Source organism: Dromaius novaehollandiae, chromosome 2, assembly GCF_036370855.1.
Source record: "Dromaius novaehollandiae isolate bDroNov1 chromosome 2, bDroNov1.hap1, whole genome shotgun sequence".
NCBI lineage: Eukaryota > Metazoa > Chordata > Aves > Casuariiformes > Dromaiidae > Dromaius > Dromaius novaehollandiae.
Window position 1 is genome coordinate 121,204,576 of NC_088099.1, and position 21,329 is coordinate 121,225,904.

Here is a 21,329-nt window from a genome sequence, read left to right on the forward strand (position 1 = left end):
TCTGAAAAAGAGGGTGAGGACACTTTTGTTACCCCTTAGCTCTCCACGAGTTTACATTAGTTTTAAATCCATCTAGCAAAATCTATGATAAACATATACCAGCACAGATTTTGCTCTAATTGGTTTAGCTTGTTTTCGCAAAGATATTGAATCACTTTCAATCATCTCTCCATTGACAGAAACATTTTCTTTGAGTAAATCATCCATTCTCAGCCACACACACTTCCATACGCTTCTTGGACACGTGTTATTTGTCTGATTGTTTCAGTTTTTTTCCTATACTTTGGTCATGAGCTTTAGGATTTTTAAATATTTTCCAGTGACCAAATGATGCCTTTTCTTTTTTTGAACAAAATTTATTTGTAACAGCAGTGTGAGGTACAGTAGAATACAAGTGGAAATCAGATAAGCATGCAGTATTTCATAGCATATTCTTCAGTAGATTAGTCCAAATATCACATAAAGAAATTTTAAATCCTGTAACATTAGTTTTGGTATTGTGGTGACTAGGCATTTCTACAAGAAACAGTCTTGTGGAAAAATCCATGTATTTAGCCTGCTTTACCCCATTTGTCCTAAATTACAGAGACCACATCACTATGGTTTAGATCATATAAGCGGGTAACAAATATTTCAGTCTATATTTGCATCATGTCTTGTTTAATAAGTTCTCAAGAAACTCAGATACACACAGGTTGATTTGAGATACAAAAAATTTTGTATGGTGTTTCCATCTCTCGCCTTGGAAAGAAAGGCTCACAATGTAAATTATCACATTTTATTTAGATTATAAATATTGGATGGTGTATAACATTGTTAACATGGGTTAACATAGGCTGCAGATAAAATGTTGCAGAGCACAACAGCAACTGCTCTGTAACCAAGTACTGGAAAGACAGAAGTCTAATTTGAAGGCTATCTAGCTTTTTAAGCAGCTACTGTGCTTAACTATTAATAGTCAGAAATAGAACACATTTGAAAAAGCTCAGGTACTAATACAGGTGAGAAACCTAGGCATTGTGTGCAATACGCAGTGTCTCACTCCTGCTTTCACTGAATGAATGAGAGATACAGCTTCCAGTGTTTTAATAGGAGAAGGATTACAATACCTCAGATGCCACAGGAATCTTATTTTCTCCCCTTCTGAGAGTAGCTAGAATTTGGCTGATAAACTCCTTAGGGTCCATACGACCTGAAAGGTATTTGTGTACCTCAGTGTAACCCACCTTTAAATTTCATCCTTTCTCTTCTGAAGTCCAGTAATTAAATATCTGGAACTCATTTGTTAGAATGTAAAAATAATGTTGGAAACAGTCCTGCCTTCATGGAGGAGCAAGAGGCTCATCCATCGCCTATATTTTAGGACCCGACAATTATGACGACATGTCTGGTGTGCTTACTACAATACCCATCTCCCATCATAAACCAAAGACATTTGCCATTTCCCACCTCAACCAACAAATACTTTTAGAGGACATTGAGTTATATTACTAGCTGCAATTTAGAGCTGAAGGCCTTTTAGCATAAATCTAACGCAAACAGTATTAAAATGTATGTTTTAAAATTGTATTAAGGCAAAAGTACTTGCAGGCCATGAAAAAGGTCACACTGGTCTATTATTTAACCAAATGTAATTTTATGTTGATGATACCACTGCAAAACAACTTAGAGAGCAATGTAGCCCTGGAGGTTAAAGCTGAATCAAGCCCTGAGGCATGCTGAAGCGTGGCATTCCCTTCCATTAATAGTGATCTCTTGTGGTGGGGTAGAACGGACAGTTACGACAACTACTACTAAGAATTTACTTTAGGGTGGGTCATAAAACTCAAGTTAAATGCATCTCCTTCTAGAACTAAGCATCTTGCCCAAAGGCTCCAATTTTGCAGAAACCACAGTGAGAGGAGCCATCAGATCCTGAAGTAGCCCAGGATCAAAGAAACTTGTCCTGAAACAGCCTGTACCTTATCTCCAATACTCACTTTCTGTGAGGAGTTCTCCTGGGACTGGTTCTGAGAGTTTGCCACAATTCATTAATGAAGGAGAAAGAGAAGAAAAGTCTCCTGACTTAGCTAATATTATACTAGTGTTATGCTCACCTCAGCAGTAGAATCAAGCTGAATGAAGAAAATATGCATCACATGCCATTTGTGTAAAAGGACCCTTAAGCATAAAACAAGTCACAGCTTCTTATTTAAATAATACCATGCAAAATTCACAAATTATGAGCTTCTACAGAGTATTTTTACATGTCAAAATGCAAAACTTCTTAACAGTCCACCAGGGCTACACACATTACTTTGTCCACTAAAGCCATGCGAAAGGTTTATCAAAGCGCCCCTTTAACAAATACGGCATTTGGAAAAAAAAAGTTAGAACAAACACCTAAAGGGGAAAAAAAAAAAAGCATAAGTTTTATACTTTCTCATGTATTTAGCCTGAAATTTACCCATCCAAGAGCAGCCATGTAGGGGGTCTAAACACCACTTCTGTGTTGCCTTCCCCACAGGAGACTTGCTCCTCGCTGCAGGAAAGACCTTTTATCTGCCATTTGAAATGGTGTCTTGAAAGCCCCTAACCACACTCATGCCCTAGCAGCGCTGTCACTGTGTCAGGTGTACAGCTGAGGACAAACATCCTGCTCTTTCACCAGAATCCACAGGTAGCCACTGCTGCGATGCCTCAACAGGTATGAGATGGGGCTGGTGGGGTGGCTCATGTGCTAGAGGAGAGAGACACTGTGAGCGGAGACAGGGCTAGGATGGATCACTCTGGGAAGTGCAGTACCATGTCCACATGTGCAGTATGCTGCGTGGTAACTCAGGGAAGCTCATACCCATGCCCATGTGTGCCACATGCTATGTGACCATTCAAGGAAGCCTAGTCCCATGCCCACATGTGCCACATGCTGTGCTCCGCCTATACAGCCAGAGCTGCACAGAGCAGCAAGGAGATCATGCCCAAACTGGAAGCACCTGGCAGAGTCCTGAATCTCACACTGAATGCAGGGAGCTTGTGTGAGCCTGCCTAACATGCTTCTAATACAAGAAAAGTGACACCAGGAAAATGAACATAACAGTATACGCTAGGACTATCCAGTGTTATGAGCTGGGATAGCAGAATTGGCCTTTGATCAAAATGCACAGATTGGAGTTTAGCAGCACTTTATCATCTCCTCACTAGAAACATCTAGTTCCACCTGATAAAGATTGCATGTGGAGTAATGTCAAAGAGCAGGCAAGTCTGTTACAGGCCACAGTCAGGACCAATGCTTTTTCCCCTCCCCTTATTGCCAAGTAGGCAGGAATAGGTTTTCAATTTAAAATAAAATCTGTATGATTATAATAATAATGAAGCTTTTGACTGCTCTGCAGCTGCATATTGTAATACTCAAAGCAACTGATTGAAACAAAAGCCAGTAATAAAGTCAGCAACAGCTTTATAGAAATGTTTTGTTGGGTTGGTTGTCTAGTGAAATAGTTCTATAAGAGAAAGACTAATTACTGATCATATTTCATTTCCTTTTCCCCTAAAATCCTTGCAAGTGCTTGCATTTCTCCCTAACATATTAAAAAAGCTTTTCCAGCTATGTAATTAAGACTATAGCAATAGTGAAACAAGCATGGATCCTGTTCAACTAGTTAGAGATCAATTACAACAAAAAGCCAAAAGCAGTCATTTTTATCATCTGTTATAAAAAAATATTTCCCAATCAGTGTTTCAATACAGTTAAAAGTTAAAAACCCTCTACATTACTAATAAATTTAAAAAAAATCATATCTCCAACCATCTTGTAAGAAAGTAGATAAGTAATTTAAACCTTTAGTTTACATAAATTGGCACAGAAATGTATATTTGAACAAGTGCACTGAAAACAGATATGCATTCTTTTCTTCTTATATCTCTTGAGTTATTAAGTAACAGGACAGCCTTCATATTCTCTGCATGACCTTGAGAGTCTGCTAGCACTAAATGCTCAATAGTCAAACCTCAAGAGAATGTTTCACCAGAAAGACAGTGACACAAGCTAGCATGAAGAACAGACAAATGCTTTGCAGTCTTATTACAGTAGGTTTTACTTTTCAATTTCAGTGTATTTACTCCTGGGAAGGTATGAAAGTAATATATTTATACTGCAAAGCAAATGAGTGAGATTTGATGGGGTGATAGATATTTAAAACCTATAAAATATTTTTTCAGAGGTAGTTTGCAAGGCAATAATGATGCATGCAAATGGAAACAAACACTCCTTTGCTTGACTTTTGATAAAAGTCTTAAGTACCATTGATGTTGTCCCTGGACCTAGCAAAGAACGCTTAATGGATAAGATGTTCTAATCAGAGTTGACAACAGCCAATTAAGTGTCAGAAGAACAATCCAATAAATAGGTCTTTATGTCTATAGGCATTTCCTGATATGTCTTAACTGTCAATCTGAATGTTAAACATCTCTATCTTCATCTCATTATTGACTGATTTTTTAAAGGAAAATGCTTTCGTCTCTTTTTTGACTTTGCGGATGTTCCATAATGAAGGAGAGGAAGAGAGTAGGGAAATCTCTTAATTTGCAATAATGTGTGGGGAATCCTAATTCTGGCAAAATTCTAGTATCCCTCCTGATCAGTATAGTTTGGCAATGCCACCACCACACTGCTGCCTGCACCATACCTTTTATGAAATGGTATATGCACAGTTTACAGGAGATCTGTTTCTTTAATAGGTGGAAGGATATCCGTGGACGTACTAGCAGGCTGCTCTCTGCTTTCAGTGCTCCTTGCTAGTCATACAGAAGACAGTACCTCGCTGGATGGATCTCTCCCCTTCTTGTCTTCACCCCTGTCAATATCAATCACATGAACAACACCAGGCTTCAGGATCAGGTCGTCGGTCTCTACATGGCTCCTGTTATCATCGACCTCCATGTATTTCCCCTTGGATGGCTGGGTGGCCTTGCTGAAGACATCTTTAAAACGGCGCTTGAGTTCAACATCTGGGCAATAGACATATTCATAAAGAGCACCAGCAAGGACTGCTCCAATTATTGGTCCTACCCAATACACCTGCAAAGAGAGGTGGAAAAACACAGGCATAAGCTATAGAACAAGTAACGAATCCAGGGTTCTCAGACAAAAACAGGTCACTACAGACTTGATGCAGAACACTTCTAGCAAAAAGTCCTGGTGCAATTGTTTTAATCAACTCTCCTTTCTGGAAAGCAGTCACATAGTTCCTGGATGTCATTAACCAGGATGAATTTACCCTCATACCATGTCTACAGGGCACAGAAGTGCAACTGCCCTAGCTTTCACAGCTGGTGACCTGGAACGGAGCAATCATATGACTTCTAAAGTCACACAAGAAATTGGTCAAAAACCAAAGACTTAAAGAGTTAATGGCATTATTCTTATGTTGTGGGTCTCTTCTGTGTTCCTGTATTTATCTCTTCAGGCTCTCAGTCTCTCTCTCTCTCTCTCTTTCCCCTACACGTTTTGTCCTTTTCAGAAATACTCACTAGGTATCTAGAATCCAACTATCTAGTCACCTGCAGGTGCTGCTTTCCCCCCCCAAAACTCCTCTCATGCCAGAGTTTAGGGAATCACTAGGCAGCGTGCCACAACAGAGCAGCCAGGACAGAAGACACCTCTATAGATGTGTTAGCGAGGTAGGGTTACAATTTCCCTCAGGTCTGAAGATTTCCATCCACATATCTGGTAACCAATCTACTGGGGCAGACTGGCAGAGGAACAGTGAAGCTATCCACGTGGATGGACATGCAGGCATCCTCCCTGCCCTACCTTCTTTTATTAATAGAAAGCAACTTTCCCCCCCCTCTTTTGGGGAGATTTAATGTATTTAACTTGATGCAATAAGAAAATATAGGTCCTTCATCATCCTTCATTGGTTCAACTATAGCTATAAAATTTCTTGAGGGAAAAAAAGGCTGTAGATCTTTATGGAGTCATACATGACTTGTCATATACAGCTCTGTAGTCACATACAGTTACTTTGGAATAGCTTTGCTTTTACGCTACCACAGGCAAGATGTTAAAGAAACAGGCCCATATCTTTAAGGAGAAACAGTTTTGCTGAGCTTTATCGATGTCTTTTTCCATGAGGTCTTCTCTAAATTTTGACTGCTTATTTGTCAGCTGTAGATAACATATTTGTGCTGCTTGCAGGATGACACAAGAAAATAAATGCCAATGCAGCAAACTGGTTACTTGCTGTGTTCCCACCCAGGAGGATGAAAAACTTGTGAGGAAATAAAATCTTTCAAAACATATAAACAAACAGAATAAAACGGTCTACTTCAATGTTTAGGAGTCACAATTTGAAAAGAATCCAACTTTGGCTTCTGATCCTGCAGAATCCAAGGGGCAGTCAGATACGTGATTATCTTAGTTGACTAAGCAAATACAACAGACATACTCAACTTTGCAGGGCACCTATTTATTTCAGTACCACCTGTAGAAGACCTGTAACATTAGCAGGTACAGAAGCTTCTGTTAATGGCATGCTCATGTCACTATGTTGAAGGAGAAAAGGCAATCTTTCCAAATGACCAGGACAGCAGTTAAGCTTCTCCTACAGGTTTCTCCATGGTGCATTTGTTTATTGTTTACAGCTTTAGTTATAAATTACAGGCTGCCTCAGAGTATGGGTAATTAATCTTGTGAAAAACTACAGCAGTTTTTCATATGAACAAACCATTCACTGATAACAGGGTAAATCTGCTTCAACAGGATAACTCTTGGGAACAAAGTTACACATGGTATTGTGTTTGCAGAACTGGACCCTTAGGAACTGAAGACAATGCTATTTCTGTTATTAGCTGCAGTGGGAGCAATGTGGGCTCCATATTTTAAAATTAAGAAAATCCTTATATGCACTGTAGTATGCAGCTCTTTCAGTACTAACTGTAAGTGTCCCTAGAAGTGCTTGCTGTATCTTTAATTAGGTGAAGCTGAGCTGCAAGCTGTCTCTCCCTATAAAACATGATTTTTTTTTTTAAAAGAAGTTTAATTGTGGAATGATACAGAAAATGACTGCATGATTCATGATCCATTTATCAAATTGTTTCCTGCACAAATATTCTTAGTTAGGCTGATGTTTGCTAATCAAAGCAGGTAACAGCTGATCTGGCTCCCAAAGGCCAGGCTGCAAACCCTTCATCTCTCACTGGTAAGCATTTGCTGAGGAAGGTTCTCTCCCTGCAAGCAGATTGAGAACCCCGCTCCCATTTTATACGTCTGCTGCAATTTGCTGTAGAACCAGGTGAAATGCAAAGCCAATAGAATTACTTCCATAACTTCTCACCAGCATGACTGGAGGCTTTGTGATCTGCCTCAGAGGATTTTTCTTTCTAGCAGTTCAATTCTTTCAGTCTGACTGGATTGCTTTTGTGTTTCAAGCTTCTTGCATGATTTCTTTCCTACCCTAGCTACTACCTCCACAAAAAGACCCTCAAATAGCGAGATGCTGTCCCACCATACTGCATACAACACCAAAATCCTAAGCAAGGAGCATAATTACAGCAGAGCTTGTGGCAGGTCAGTGTGTCTTCCTCAGCAATGGCCTCTCTGGGATATGCTAGGATAGGTAACTAAAAGCAAGTGATGTACGAAAAACCCTGCTGGCTGTTTGTTGCTATGGTGAAGGAAACATGAAAGCAGTTACCCATTGGTTTTCCCATTTCCCCATGATGACAGCAGGGCCAAATGATCGAGCAGGGTTCATACTGGCACCAGTGTAATTGATCTAGAGAAAAGAAAAGAATTTACCTATTACTAATATCTCAAAGGCAATTATACAGTTTGCTAGTTCCACTGCCACAGTCACATCTGGACACCCAGGTGTTGCTTGGCTTCTAATCCCAGTAGCATGTATTGCTGCTCTCCAGGATTTTGCCATACAAGTAACAAAGCCATCACACAAACAAGCAGACAAGATCTGAAACAGCATCCCATCCAAGGGAACACTCCCACTGCTTTTTAATGGGCTTTGGCTTGGATCTGTAAAGTAGTACAGTTGAAAGGCAGCAGAAGTTTCCACCTATTTCTGAAGTAGGCATAAAGGACTAAGGATTCTATTATTTAAACAAAAGCCATTAACTTACAGCAAATAAATGTCCAATTGCAACAGAAAATCCAATTGCTAAAGCTACTGAACCAGTGACATCACTTCGTTTTGAATCACAGCTGGCAAAAATAGTAAAAACCAGCTGGAATGTAATTATCAGCTCCACCAGGAGTCCATGGCCAGCGGAAAGATCTCCATGCACCTTGAAGAAGAGAGAGAGACATCGGAGATGAAGCAACTGTGAGCCTTTAAATCAAAAAGCTAAACACTTTTTTCCAATAAAGATTATTTTAAAATTGTGCACAGTGAAAGGCAACAATGAACAGGTACAGATTCATGTTTTGTCATTTTTTTTTTTAATTTGAGGGCCATGGAAAATTACTGCTGGACTGACAAAAGATCCCTTGACAGTAACATCCAACAGGAACTTCAAAGTTAGACTGCAGAAGTATAGTTTATTTTTTACACAGGGATTTGCAAATGCTGCACTTCTTCACCATTTTTTTCTTGGGAGCACTGTAATTTACTATTCAATTATAAATTCATTAATTAGCCCTGACTTAATTAATTTAAATTTCAATTAAAAATTAAGCAGTGTGCGGCTCAAGTGCATTTTTAATAAGTCCTGCAACAGGGCTGACTGATGGCATTCCTTATTAGTTTAGAACAAAGCTGAAATCTAAGCCACAATCTATTTCAAAAGTGTGTCATTTTAAATTGATGTTTTTTTCAATCCCCATCATAATGGCATAGAATTAATTTCCCTCTCCCTGATCCAACTGAAAATGGCATTTCACGCATACATTATTTAAGTGGTGTATGTAAATTAACATTACCTGCTGTCATCAGATTTGAGGAAGTTCTAGAAAAGAAAACTTCTATAAAAAGAATGGCTATACTGCACTGCATCAACCCATCCTAAGAAGAGCTTTAAGCCATGTCTAGATGTTGTAAATAAACCAGCAAAACTCCTTAAATCTCTGCTTGAGGGCTCTTTATTCTTTATTCTGCGTGACACTGCTTACGTTTTCTTAGACTCTAAAAACTAGTCTGCTTCAAGAGCAGAAGTGATTACCGTTGTCACTCCCAAGCCACCCACCACACTGGGCGGCGTGACGAGGTAGAGGATGCCTGCCCCCACGATGGCCCCCAGGCACTGGGCGACAATGTAGAAGACGGACTTGGCCAGGCTTATCTTCCTTGTGCAGACCATTGCGATGGTCACCGCAGGGTTAATGTGGCCTCCGCTGATGTGTCCGAAACACTGCACCATGGTTGCAATGCTGAGTCCAAAGCAGAGAGAGATAAGGACCATGTCAACAGGCAGGGGCTTCTCAGATCCACCCCAGTTGATTGTAGAGCCGAGGCTGAGGAGGACAAAAATTAGCATGGCCAAAAACTCTGCTGAGACAGCTTTCCAGAAGGGCTGAGTCCAGACTCCTTTGAACGCCACCATGATGCTTTCACACTTGCACAGACGTCCACACTTACTGAAAAGGAAAACAAAACTTCATCAGAAGTCACCAAGTAAGCCTTATGCCCCGCTGTTGGGAGGTGTTATCTGGTGGATATTGGAGGGAAGGCAGTGATGATGAAGATCAGGACAACGACGCACATGTGTCCTGTTAGAGTAGGCTGCCCTTCGTGCGGGACAGAAAGCCTCCATATTTTTTTACGATAAGTGAGTGTGAAAATAAGTGTATTATTCTACACTAGCTGAACTCTGCCTGACTTGGAGTCTGTAAAACACTACAACTTTCAGTGGCCTGTTTACCATCATGCTCATTAGATCAGGGAATATGTATCATCTTTTTCTCAGCAAATCTGTACTTTTTAACCAAGCATGTACAGTAAAAGGCAGCGTGTCAGCCAAACCCTGATGATTTTGATAACACCACAGTTTGGGACAGTGGCCTGGAATTTAAGAGAAAGTCTGTTTGTTTCAACACTCACACAAACCAATACTTCAGTTTATATTTATTCAGAGAGCAGTTTCTTCACTGTGGACACAGGGTGAAAACTGAATTCAGCCAGGAAAATACAAGCAATCCTAAATTCTGTCTTTTGAATCAATCATGCAAACAATAAGATACTTTCTTTTTTGACTAAAGGTGAAGGGTATGTAGTCAAATAGAGCAATATTTACTGTATATTTGTTGTGTTGTGTTGTTGTGTGTTGAACTCTGAGGCAAAGAAAGAAGTGTTTTGGTTTTCCACCCTCTCTGAAGAAGCTATTTATTAGTCTACATTGCCTTCCTGATGAGTTACAATTTTGCTAGATGCTCAGATACCTATGAAACTGGGTCACCAAAGAAAAGTTATTTTCTCTATTAATAAATTAGGAGAATAAGCCAAAAGGGAAGCATTTTAATGAGTTTCTAAGGAATGCTAACAAGATTAGTCTTTAAAAACAAAACCCCCAAACCTCTCAAAAGAAGAAGAAACAAAAGAAAGAATATTGAGCCGCTACATTTGGAGCGGAATTTCAAGTTGAAGGATGGAAGAATTTAGTGCTCAGTTATCTGAGGTAACTGAGCTACAATGCATATTTAATATCACTTACATAAGAAAGAAGCATAAAAGACATGTCTAGCCTTTTCAAGTTATTGCAAGAGGAATGGCCCATGAATTTCTTAACAGTTGCAAAGAGTTAGGGAAAGGCAATTTAATCTGTGACTGCAACAAATAATTTGTTTTCCCTGTCTCATTTCTTATGCTAATTTACTGTGTATTTTGGATAGGTCACTTGAACCTTGTCTCAGTTCTCTGGACTCTCAGATGAGAACAAGAATTACATTATCTCCTGCAAATGACTTTTGTAAAATGCTTATGAAGTGATCTGAGAGACCTGAGTGAGAGCTGCTCTGCTAGAGAAGAACTGAAACCAGGAAAAAAGTCAACCCCAAATTGACTTCTGATTTCAGGTCAACCTCAAAACAAACTGAAAACCATTTTTGTAAGATCTGATATTAACAGGCAGTTAATGACTAACTATCTAGACCAGACTTCTCACTCTTAATGGAGCCAAATTCACCACCTGCCCCAATGCTAAAGCTCACAGTTGCCTACTGGAGGTGGCACTTAAATCCAAAGGCATAAATCTGACACAGCTACCAACCTACAGCTACCAACCTACAGCTACCTCCTCAGGAACAATTTAATTTAGTTGTCTGAGCAAGGGACAGGAGCTATGTCCATACTGGCAAAAGCTCCATGTCCCAGGGCGTGCCCTAACCAGATATTTTACACAGGGATGAGATACATCCTGCTGTTCACAGAAAAACAACCTGGACATGCCTGCCCTTTCCCACATAGTTCAGTCTGGATGCAGCTTAAGACTCCCTGAGCTTTATTTTGCACTTACTTTTGCTGAGCAAAAGACAAGCCCGGGTACTATATTGCAGGCTTCTGTAGGATGTGCCGCCACACTGAGGGCACGCCAAGGGGACTGCAGGAGTTTGGAGCATGGAAGAGAGGGAGGGGTACAATGTCTGACTTCTTTGTCCCGGTTTGTCCCACTATCTCTTTCTACATGCAGCAAATAGCAAGGTCTACAAATTAACTACATTCCTTCTTCTGGTAGAGGTGGATAGAAAAGATTTTTGCATTGGGTGCTAAAAGAATGCAGTTCACTTCCTTCGAGTTGTGGAGAGTTTAGGAAGCATGCATGAAGTGTATGAATGGGTCAGGAAAAAAAAAACAGAAAGCCATACTTTCTGCTGAGCTGCTGATGACTGTCTAGGAAAAGGCCACCCCTTATGATCAGTATAAGCAGATCTTATAGTCCAGCTGAGAGCATGTGCAATCCATTCAGTCAATATTATTTACAGCTTTGAAAAGGCAAAAATGCTGCGTGTAAACCAAATGCACCTATTAAGGCATAATTTAAATACAAGAAACTATTCATCAAAATAGAATTTCTATCCTGCTAATACAGCATGCTGAATGGAAAAAAAAAAAGTCAAGACAATAAAGCTATACTATGTCACCTTACTTGGATAAGTAACTATCTAAATATTTATTTTTAATGAACATGTTTTTCTGAAACAGTCTGGGTAAGAGCCAGCAAAACATCCAGCCAACCTTTTCTAGCAAAATGCACACCTTTCTCCCCCACAGCAACCCCCCACCAAAAAAAAACACTAATGAAAGCTTAACATGTTAATGAAAGTGTTTGAGCCCTGAATCCAGGTTTTCACTCAAATCCAAAAGCTATAAGCAACTTTGAAGTCAAAACACCATCTCCAAAGTCCACTATTTTTTCAACAGGAAATTGATTTAACAGCTTGAGATAAGACAGTAAAACAGTGATGGCTGTGCCAGGTCTGAAACTGAAATGTGACTTTCTAGCAACTGAAATCTGCCATCAAAGTTACAAAACAATTTCAAAGTAGTTGCAGTTCGCTAACTCATGGTTCCCTTAGATAAATACAAAATACAACAAAAGGAAAAAAAAGGTACTTTCATGTCATGGTCACACATTAGTTTCAGATGTGGCCACGCTTGAGATTCTCTGGTCTAGACTACAAGATTGTATAGAAGGATGACTGACGGGGTGCAAGGCGCTTTTTACAGCTTGTATTGCTACCAGAGATAAAGTAATCTGGGGGTACGGACTGTCTCTTACTCAGATTCACCCAATATCTATAAGAATGGAGGGCAGCAGGCTTGCTTATAGCTTTTAAGCCATAACAATGTAAATAATAACAAAGGCTTCAGTACAAAAGTCAGCCGGCACTTTTTAAGTTCTTCCATGTCCGACTAATATCGTTGCGATGAACAAAGCAAGCAGAGCACACAGACGGGGCGCGGGCTCCCGGCCAGCCGATCCGCACGGCACCGCGGTCGCAGAGAAGCCCCGTGCGCGCTGCAGCTATTTGCGGTGGCATCTCCGCAGCAAGCTCAGCTGGTCCCCGGCCTGTGCTGGCACAGCCGGCAATAGCTCAAATGAACATTAGGCGCTCTCTTGCCAACTTGGTGGGGGGGGGGAAAGATGGATACTGTTGCAACGCAATGACACTGTCTGCAGGGCTTTAGAAGAATAATTTCGTTTCATTTTACAATAAAGTACTAAATGAGCAAGAGCCATGAATATAGGAGCTGGGAAGGGGGAGGCCAGCACCGCAGCTCCGCGGCTGCAGCGAGCTCGCCTTTCCGCAGCCGGACCGCGAGCGGCAAACACGAAGGTTCAGGGTGCGGAGCCGCAGGGCGCTCGCACCCCGGGCCCCGCTGGCGCCTCCAAGGTTAAAGCCCGAGGGCGACCGCAAGGCTGCGGCGCTGCCGGCCGGAGCGGGCAGGACGGGGCCGCCCGGCGGGAGCGACCCCGGGCGCAGCCGCGCACGCCGAGGGCAGGCTGCGGCTCCCCGGCCGCGGCGAGGCAGCACCGCGGAGCCCGGGCGCGGACGAGCCCTCCGGGCGCCACGCACCCCCGCGCATCCCGCTCCCGTTCGCCCCCTCGAAGGCGCCCGGCGAAGCCGCCCGCCCGGCGAAGCCGCCCGCCCTGCGCGCCCCGCGGAGCGCCGCGCACTCACCCCCGGCGTGGGGCGGCCGCCGCGTCGCTCATGCCTCCCCGGCGGGCGCGGAGCGCGGCAGCGGGTCGGCGCCGCTCGCGCGGCGGGGGGGCGCGGGGGGGTTCCCGGCCACGCGGCGAGCGAGAGCGGCGCTGTGGGTCGCCCTCCCCTACCTGCTTTGCCTTATAGGTGCGCGGTGCTTGAGAAACCGCCGCCGGGCCGCCGGCTGCTCCTTATTTGCGTTCATGTGAATATGCAGATTAATTCAGGTGGCTTGCTGCGGCTCGCCAAAAGCAGCCCGGGCGGGAGGCAGCCCGCTGCGCCTGTGGCGGGGCTGCGCGGCATTGGGGACGACTTAAAAGCGGCTCGGTTTCCTCCCCGGTGCTGCCTGCTGCACGCATTATTCTGTGAAATAAACTCTAAGCTACTCGGCAGCCAGTTAGCTTTATCCATCTCAAATGACTATTGGTACGTTGCAAAAGAGAGGCAAGTTGTTTAATTCGCTGGAAGTTGCTGAGTTCAACAAAGTTCTGCCCAGTGTGGAAAGTCCCTGAAAAACAGGTTGGAATTTGATCGTTACGCCCGTGAGAAATTCGGACGGTTCCCACCTCGAGAAGGACAAAGGGAATCTACAGAGTGAAAAAGACCCAACCGAAAAACAGCCCTTAAGGCAATAAAAAGCAAAGTAGCCTAGGGTTCCAGGCAATATGGTTTTGTTAGACAATGTACGGAAACCGACACTTCTAGAAGACAGGGATGAAAATGGAACAAAGTATCTAGAAAGTCCTTTTTCAGGTGGCTTTGAACCTTGAATGCAATACAAAGAGGCTGGGCATAAGTTATACAGGAAAACATTTTCAATGACATACTGTGCAAGTGTTAAACCAAATTTTAAGAGCATGCACAGAGAAACTCCATCTACTACCATGCATGCATACAGCAACAGAGAAAGGATAAAAACTAGTCACGACGATCGGCCAGCCTGACCAGCAGATGGATTGCACTTTACCAGGCAGTCTTTCTGACCATTAGAAAACAGCATAAGGGCTGGAGAACTACTTTGGGGAGGCATGGAAACCATGGGTAGAAAGCCCTCTCTAAGCCTCTGCTAGGAGACTCTGGATCCTAGGTAACTATTTACACGGGTGCAAAACAAGTGTAATGTAAATCACTATTAGTTCAGAATGCCCTGCACAGAATTGTACACACAGTAATAAAGAAGTCATATCCATGTGTTAAATACTTACCAGAGTTTATGGTAGATACAAGGTGATCATAAAGTACAATTGTGTGTGTACGTGTATGGGTTTCTCTCAAGTGTTTCCATGCTCTTCCCCTAAAGCCATGCCATAAAGGACACTAAAACAGCATATTGCAAGAGACATGTGCAATCTGGTGACAAATAAAGACAACTGCTGGATGTTTGACTTCCTTGTTTTCAAACTTTGTTTCATTTGCTTCTGTTTAGAGCTTAGTCTAGAAGTGGTATAGTCATCATTATACAGCTCTGCTCTTTTATTTGTTGCATTTGGTTTCACAATTTATGCCATTCACAGCTTGTTACAGTGATTCCAGAAACTTCATATTCTAACAGAATCCTATTGACACATAATCCCATCACATACTCACAGACCACTTTGGTGAACATTGAGGTTGCAAGAGTTCTTGACAGTGATTTGATTAGAATATTTCTCTGCATAGTGTTTTTTCCCCTATTCCCTTTTTTCCCTATCATAGGAATTAGTGTACAAAAGGCTCTTTTATAGTGCTTTGTTCTGAACACCTGTAGGTTCCCTTGCTTGAACGCCTCACATTTTTTCCCACCTGCATTTGGTGAAGTCATTATCTGATTACTTCAGCCTTTTACACCATGGCTACTTCTGCCATACACACCTTTACTGTCTTGTTTTCTCTGTTGTTCCAAAAGCTACAAAAGGCTCAAGTACAAAACTCAAATTTCCTTCTAGTTTTGGAGCTGGCTGTTTCAAATAAGGGCAAGGTTGCTTTCGCGGTTTGCCCAGACCACACACTTGCCCTTTGCCACCTTGCAGACTCTACTCCTGAGGTCCCTCAAAGGAGCAGTAATCACAAACAAAATTCACTTAGTGAAACAAATGATTGCCTTTCTTGCAGTTAGCAAGTATCTGCTCTTTGTGATCTGAAGAGCAGGTCACTGCCACATGGAGACGCCAGAACACTAATAGCTTCTGTCACTACTCCTGCTCTTACTGCGAGAGATCATCTGGAGGATTAGACAAAGGTTGTGGCCACACAAATAGGGAAAGGCAAAACTTCAGGCACAAACCTGAAGCAAACTGCACTGTGCCAGCCCTACTCAAACAAATAGACTACGTTCTGTCGAAAGCACAGAAGGCAAGGAAACCATCCCCTGAGATGGCACTGAAAAACACGGCAAAGCAGCCCCAGTTTTTTCCAAGGATAAATTTGTCATTACTGGGAGTTGGGACCACATAGTTTCTTTTTTCTGCTTATGTGTTTTCATCTTTTTAAAACCTGGGTTCGCTCATTTTGGACCTCTGCCCTAGGATAAAATATTCCTCCTGCTGTTGTGCTCAGCACAGCTAAGGAAATAACCTGTAAGACTGTATATATGAAAAATTTAAAAATGGTGTTAATGCTCAATCCATGTCTGAAGGGGGGAAATACACAGTGGAATCTCACTGTGCTTCTCCTTCTCCTTCAGTAAACATTTCATCCGAGCGTCATTTTCAGGGCATCATGAATTAAAGATCTCTTTAGGAAAGTAAGCCGTGGTGAGATGCAACTCCTAAGACACATCCACATTCTGAACAAGGACTTCCCAGACAGCTGGAGTGGCTGGATCTTGGATTTTGGTTTGGTCTGTTATGGAGAAGAGGGCAAATTGCCAAAGCTGGAAAGCAGTATGCAAACAGCTAATTCCAACTAAAATAATATGAGGGCAGAGGCAGAAAATCTCCCAGGAGTAGATTCTGTCACCTTACTGAATAGCAATGCGGTCAGAGTCCCCTTCATTTCTAGGGCAATTCTCATGGATTTTCATCCCGGGCAACTGTGTCAGATCTGCCTCACAAGGTTTGTCAGATGAGACTGAAGCAGGGAAAAGAAAGACGGCCACCCACTCCACCTTGCGACTGACATAATTTAGAAGCACCCTGTGTTTTCTCAGTGATCTCAGTTCTTTTCCACTTGTGCCCAGAGGATCTGGATTGTTCTCATTTATGCTGCTGTTTTTAAGTTGCTCAGCTCGCTCAGCTCATCTCCCAGCACCACTTCAGGCTTTCAGTTTCCAAAAGCAATGAGGCTTACATGAATGTGCTTTCTCTCTCTCTCTCCCTCTCTGCGTTCCTGCCCTTTCCAATAGTTTTTGAACCCACAGGCCAATTTCAGCTACAGCTGATAGAGGATCAGAAAATCCCCAAACAATTTAAGTTCCTGCCAACCACGTCAGAATGTGTCCAAGTAGGGTTTGCAGGTAACTCATGGTGGATGGGAAGCTTGCTGCCACTCGGAGCAGTGACTCCAAAAGGATTTTCCAAAGTGCTTGAGTGATGAAAGAATTTAGCTGCCATTTTCCTAAGTGGGGCAGACTCCTAGGACACTATATTCCCTTGACCTTCCTCAGCTCCTATTGACAAGGGCACTTGAAAAGAGACTGTAAGCCTTTTAGAAACCGTGGATACTTACAGAAACTCTCAGACTTTCTTTACTGACTGACTAAAAGTTTGACCCTCTTGTCACTAATAAATCCCCCTCTCCTCACCAGTTTATGTTTTATAAGTTTGGGCTAAGCTTTGTCTACTAAAAGGATCTTTAATAAAACACCACTTACTGAAATGTGATCTTTGCACATTTCTAAAGTTTTAATTTTCCTGCAGTGTAATCTTGTTACTTAGGTCATTCAGTTTGTCACGCCTTGGTATCAGTCTGGTCCAGATTTGGCTGCAGGGCTATGTTCTCCTGACATTTAGAGCAAGAATTCCCTGGGAAATCACTGAAGAGATTTGACATTGCTGCTGGCCAAGCTCCAGAGGGTTTAGTTTTACTCTCCTTCTCTATTTATTGTGGAATCTGTCTATCCACAAGCTGCACATTGAGTCCCATGCTAGAGAAGGAGAACTGAAAGGGACAAAATGGCCATTCATTTGAGGGGTTCATTCAGGCTTTTCATAAAGGTTTTACAAGAAGCTGTGCAGTTGGATGACTGCTGAGCTTCCTTACTCCTGCTCGATTACTTTCCTCACGAGATGATTTGGATTGACTGCCTTGTCTTTGCTCTCTCCCCCCACCTCAATAAACAGCAATTACACTTAGAAAAGCAAAATTATGAGCTAGATAGGATAGGAACCACCTGGAGGCTTTTTAATCTTAGAAATGTTTTCATTTGAAGGGCTTTGGAACATGGCATGGCTAGACCCTTTGCTGGGAAGGCAGGAAAAAGCCCTTTCTCTCTTCCCCTACTCCAAACTTCTGCAACTCCTGCTGCAAAAAGCTGCATCCGTGGTAGATGCATGGACAGGATTTGATGAATAGGAGGGGAAGAGCAGGAAAGTTGTCTTGGACGCTTGTTTGGGGTATGGGGGAGTAAAGGGAAGACTCCTGGGGCAATTGCAAATGCGGGAAAGAATTAGTCCAGATCCCCTGTGGAAGAAGGGAATGACATGCCGTGATGCATGGAAGCGCATAGGCAAGAGTCAGAGCATGAGGGGAGCAAATCTGCTGCACTACTTCACCCAGGAGGTTGGGGCTACTCTCACCTCCCCTTTCGCCCCTCTTCAGGGGTATTTTGAGGCTGTCCTTCAAGTGCCATCCTGAAGTGGCTGCCTGACCCCATGTGCTAGCTGCCTACATACTGGGGTGGTGTGGTTTTAATCAGCAAGACTGAAGAGATATATCTTACTTTGCTAGGGACACACTGACATTTGGTCATGCAATCATTGATTTTATTAGCTACATTGGGTTAAATATATTTTCCAAAATGCAGCCTTGCTTGATTTGAAAACTCATGGGATAGAAAATCCACCTGTTCCCTTGGTAGCTGATTCCCAAGACTAATCATTTTTGTCACCAAAAATGATCTTTCTTTCTAGAATGAATTTGTGTGAATTCATCTGCCTAATAGTGGTTCTTATTATGCTGTTCTCTCCCAGATTAAAAAGCTTTTTGTACTTCTATTTTCTCCCCATAAGTATACTTATGTAATGTGAGCAAGTCATCTCTCCATCATCCTTTTGATAAGCTAAGCAGGCTGAGCTCTCTAAGTCTCTCACTCTGAAGAAATTTCTCCAACAGTTTTTTTGACTCTTGTTCGTGCCTTCACCACTTTTTCAACATGCTTTTTAAAATGCATTTTCAACATTGGACTCTCAAGAAGCATATTCAGAAGTAAAAGCATGTGTTGTAGCACACTTCATTAGCCCTTCTTACTGCAGCATCACATTGAGAGTGTGCTCTTACTTGCTTCTCTACGATAATCCCTAAGTCCTTCTCCAGATATGTCCTTCCTTCAGTAGATAAGGCTTGTTTCACTCCAAGATATCCAACTTTGCATTTTCTGATATTAAAAGACCTTTTTTCTGATGGGGATCAAACTAGAGAATGGCCTGGACTGCTCTGCTGGGGCACCCTTTTCTCAGCCTGCTAATTTTAGTCATGTTTGAACTATATTGGCAGTAATTCTGCATTTACTTCCAGATCACTGAGGAAAGCCCTGAAGTGCATCAGGCCTCCCAGTCATCCCCTCAGATCCCTGCCAGCTGCTACCATTACTAGTACATTAAGTCCTTTCAGAGATCTGTCAACCAGGTCTGAATCCATTTAATGCTCTATGGCTAATGTACAGTGGTAATACTTTAAACAAATGTCACTCAGTTTTGTGGTAAAGCCTCTAGAAACACTAAAAAGGCATCACTCTGTGCAGCCACTTCTGTCAACCAATGTGTAATTTTAAAAATGAAATCTTGCCTGTTTTTTTTTTTTTCGAGAAGATTGAGGCTCCGTGGCATAGTATACTTCACATTCACCGTAATGCTCAGAATTGGTCCTTGCTGTAGCCATCTGCTGTATGTAATATAACGATAATATTTATAATACATATATAGCTTCATACTCACAAGATTTGTATGCCTACTAGAAATGTATGACATGAATGGAGTTATGCAGCTTGTTCTGAGAATGACAATTTTGCTTCGCATCATTCAGGCTATCTTTGCAGATTACAATAGTAACTGTCTTCCTAATACTGTATATTTTTTATAGGGTTTTTATTCTTCCTTCTCAACATTAATACCTTCTAAAAGCTACACCCCAGGCCTTAGAAGTGAAGATGTTGATATTTCTCTATGCAAAGGTTTATCTTTCATTGAACTAACTAAAAAGCAGGGTCTGACTATGAATATTTACAAGTTCAAGCTCTTTTGTCCAAAAGCTTCTAAAGAAAATCTGACAGCATGCTTTTCCTGAAATTCTTTGTAGAACAACAGTTTCATTTCTGACAGGTTTTCATGTTTACAGCTTGAAAAAAATTATGTGAAGTCTAATAACTTGAGCTATAGATGTCACAGTTTCACTGGACTAGTAGAACAATTTTAAACTCAGAAATAGCAATTCAGGCTATTTAGTCTATGTTATGACTTAAACTATATTACTCAGAGATTCATGTATCTGACTCAATTATCTACAAAGATAATTGAGCTAAATCTCAATAAAATACAGAGAAACAAACACCTCTTGTTGTCATCTTCAACTCTACTGGTACTAACCTCTAGTCACTACACAGATGGATACATGGCTGGCTGCCCTACATGAGAAAACTGATCATTTAGTGATATTTCGTCTTCAATCACTGAATGTGCTCTGGGAGAACATGCAACCCTAGGAAAGTGTCTTTTGAGGCCCATTGCCCTCGCCTGGTATCTGCACATTTCTCCTGTCCGCACACTAGTGGACACAGAGTGGCGGAGGGAAACTGCAAAAACTGGAGGAAATCAAATACAGAGCCTGAGCACTCTCAGCTTTATGCTACTTTTGCAGTTTGTGTTCCTTTCTTAAGGAACATTTTCTAATATCACCTTCACTATTACTTTCTGCAGGCACCTATAAAATAGCAAGCTGCTCTTTTGCAAAGCCAGCTGAGGGGAAAAAGCTGCAAGCTGTGTGAATAATTAAAAACAATACCAAAAGACATTTATTCTAGAAGACTTTGGGAATATAAATATTTTGTTGGTTTGTTTGCCAACTTACCTTATTACTACAGAACAATCAGTCTGTGACCACTTTCCATGGCTTATCACTTTCACCTCATCAGTCTTCTCTCTTTCTGCAGCCACACTTTGGATAGGTTGTAGATAACCTGCTATAAATTGCTGTTCACAGTGAATTTTATGAGTTTCTTGGAGACAATTGTTTTTGTGAAGACAAGTATTGTATTAAATGGCGTATTAAATGGTAAGAATAGAGCAAATATGGCTAATCCTACCTCTTACTTGGAAGATACACGCCAAAAAAAGTCCAATCCCTATTAAAAATAGATTTACCTTTATGAGAATGAATTCAGAGTGAGGGAAATTTCTGTGGGAGTTGTGGTTTCACATTTTCCTTTTTATATAAGCTAAACATCTACACTAGCCATCTGATTTTCGGTTTCAGTATGCATACTTGACTGGCATGAACTCCTTTTTCTTCCACCAGCCCTGCAGAACCAACACAGCGGTGACAGAGATTCTTTTCAGCTACACGCCTCATC

The 21,329-nt window shown here is 41.8% G+C and overlaps 1 protein-coding gene across 2 annotated transcripts; it reads right to left on the reverse strand.

Moving 5' to 3' along the window:
* Window positions 1-331: 331 nt before the first annotated feature.
* AQP4 (aquaporin 4) lies at window positions 332-13,986 on the reverse strand. 2 transcript variants are annotated; one of them, XM_026095955.2, is made up of 5 exons: window positions 13,759-13,986; window positions 9,151-9,565; window positions 8,113-8,277; window positions 7,674-7,754; window positions 332-5,056 (listed from the first exon to the last, which is right to left on the reverse strand). In XM_026095955.2, exons 1-5 carry the CDS (start codon window positions 13,830-13,832, stop codon window positions 4,778-4,780), a joined length of 1,014 nt encoding a protein of 337 aa, XP_025951740.2. In that variant the 5' UTR covers window positions 13,833-13,986; the 3' UTR covers window positions 332-4,777. The 2 variants fall into 2 exon arrangements, with proteins under 2 accessions (XP_025951740.2, XP_064363410.1); XM_064507340.1 differs by lacking the exon at window positions 13,759-13,986 and adding an exon at window positions 13,607-13,749.
* Between the last annotated feature and the right edge of the window lie 7,343 nt (window positions 13,987-21,329).

What these genes read in the sequence shown, in the direction of transcription:
- AQP4 (XM_026095955.2), bottom strand. Translation starts at nt 13,832, where the DNA reads ATGAACGCAAATAAGGAGCAGCCGGCGGCCCGGCGGCGGTTTCTCAAG. An exon ending in GCACCTATAAGGCAAAGCAG is followed by an intron (nt 9,566 to 13,758) that starts GTAGGGGAGGGC and finishes TTTCCTTTTCAG; the next exon opens with TAAGTGTGGACGTCTGTGCA. An exon ending in GGAAATGGGAAAACCAATGG is followed by an intron (nt 5,057 to 7,673) that starts GTAACTGCTTTC and finishes CTCTCTTTGCAG; the next exon opens with GTGTATTGGGTAGGACCAAT.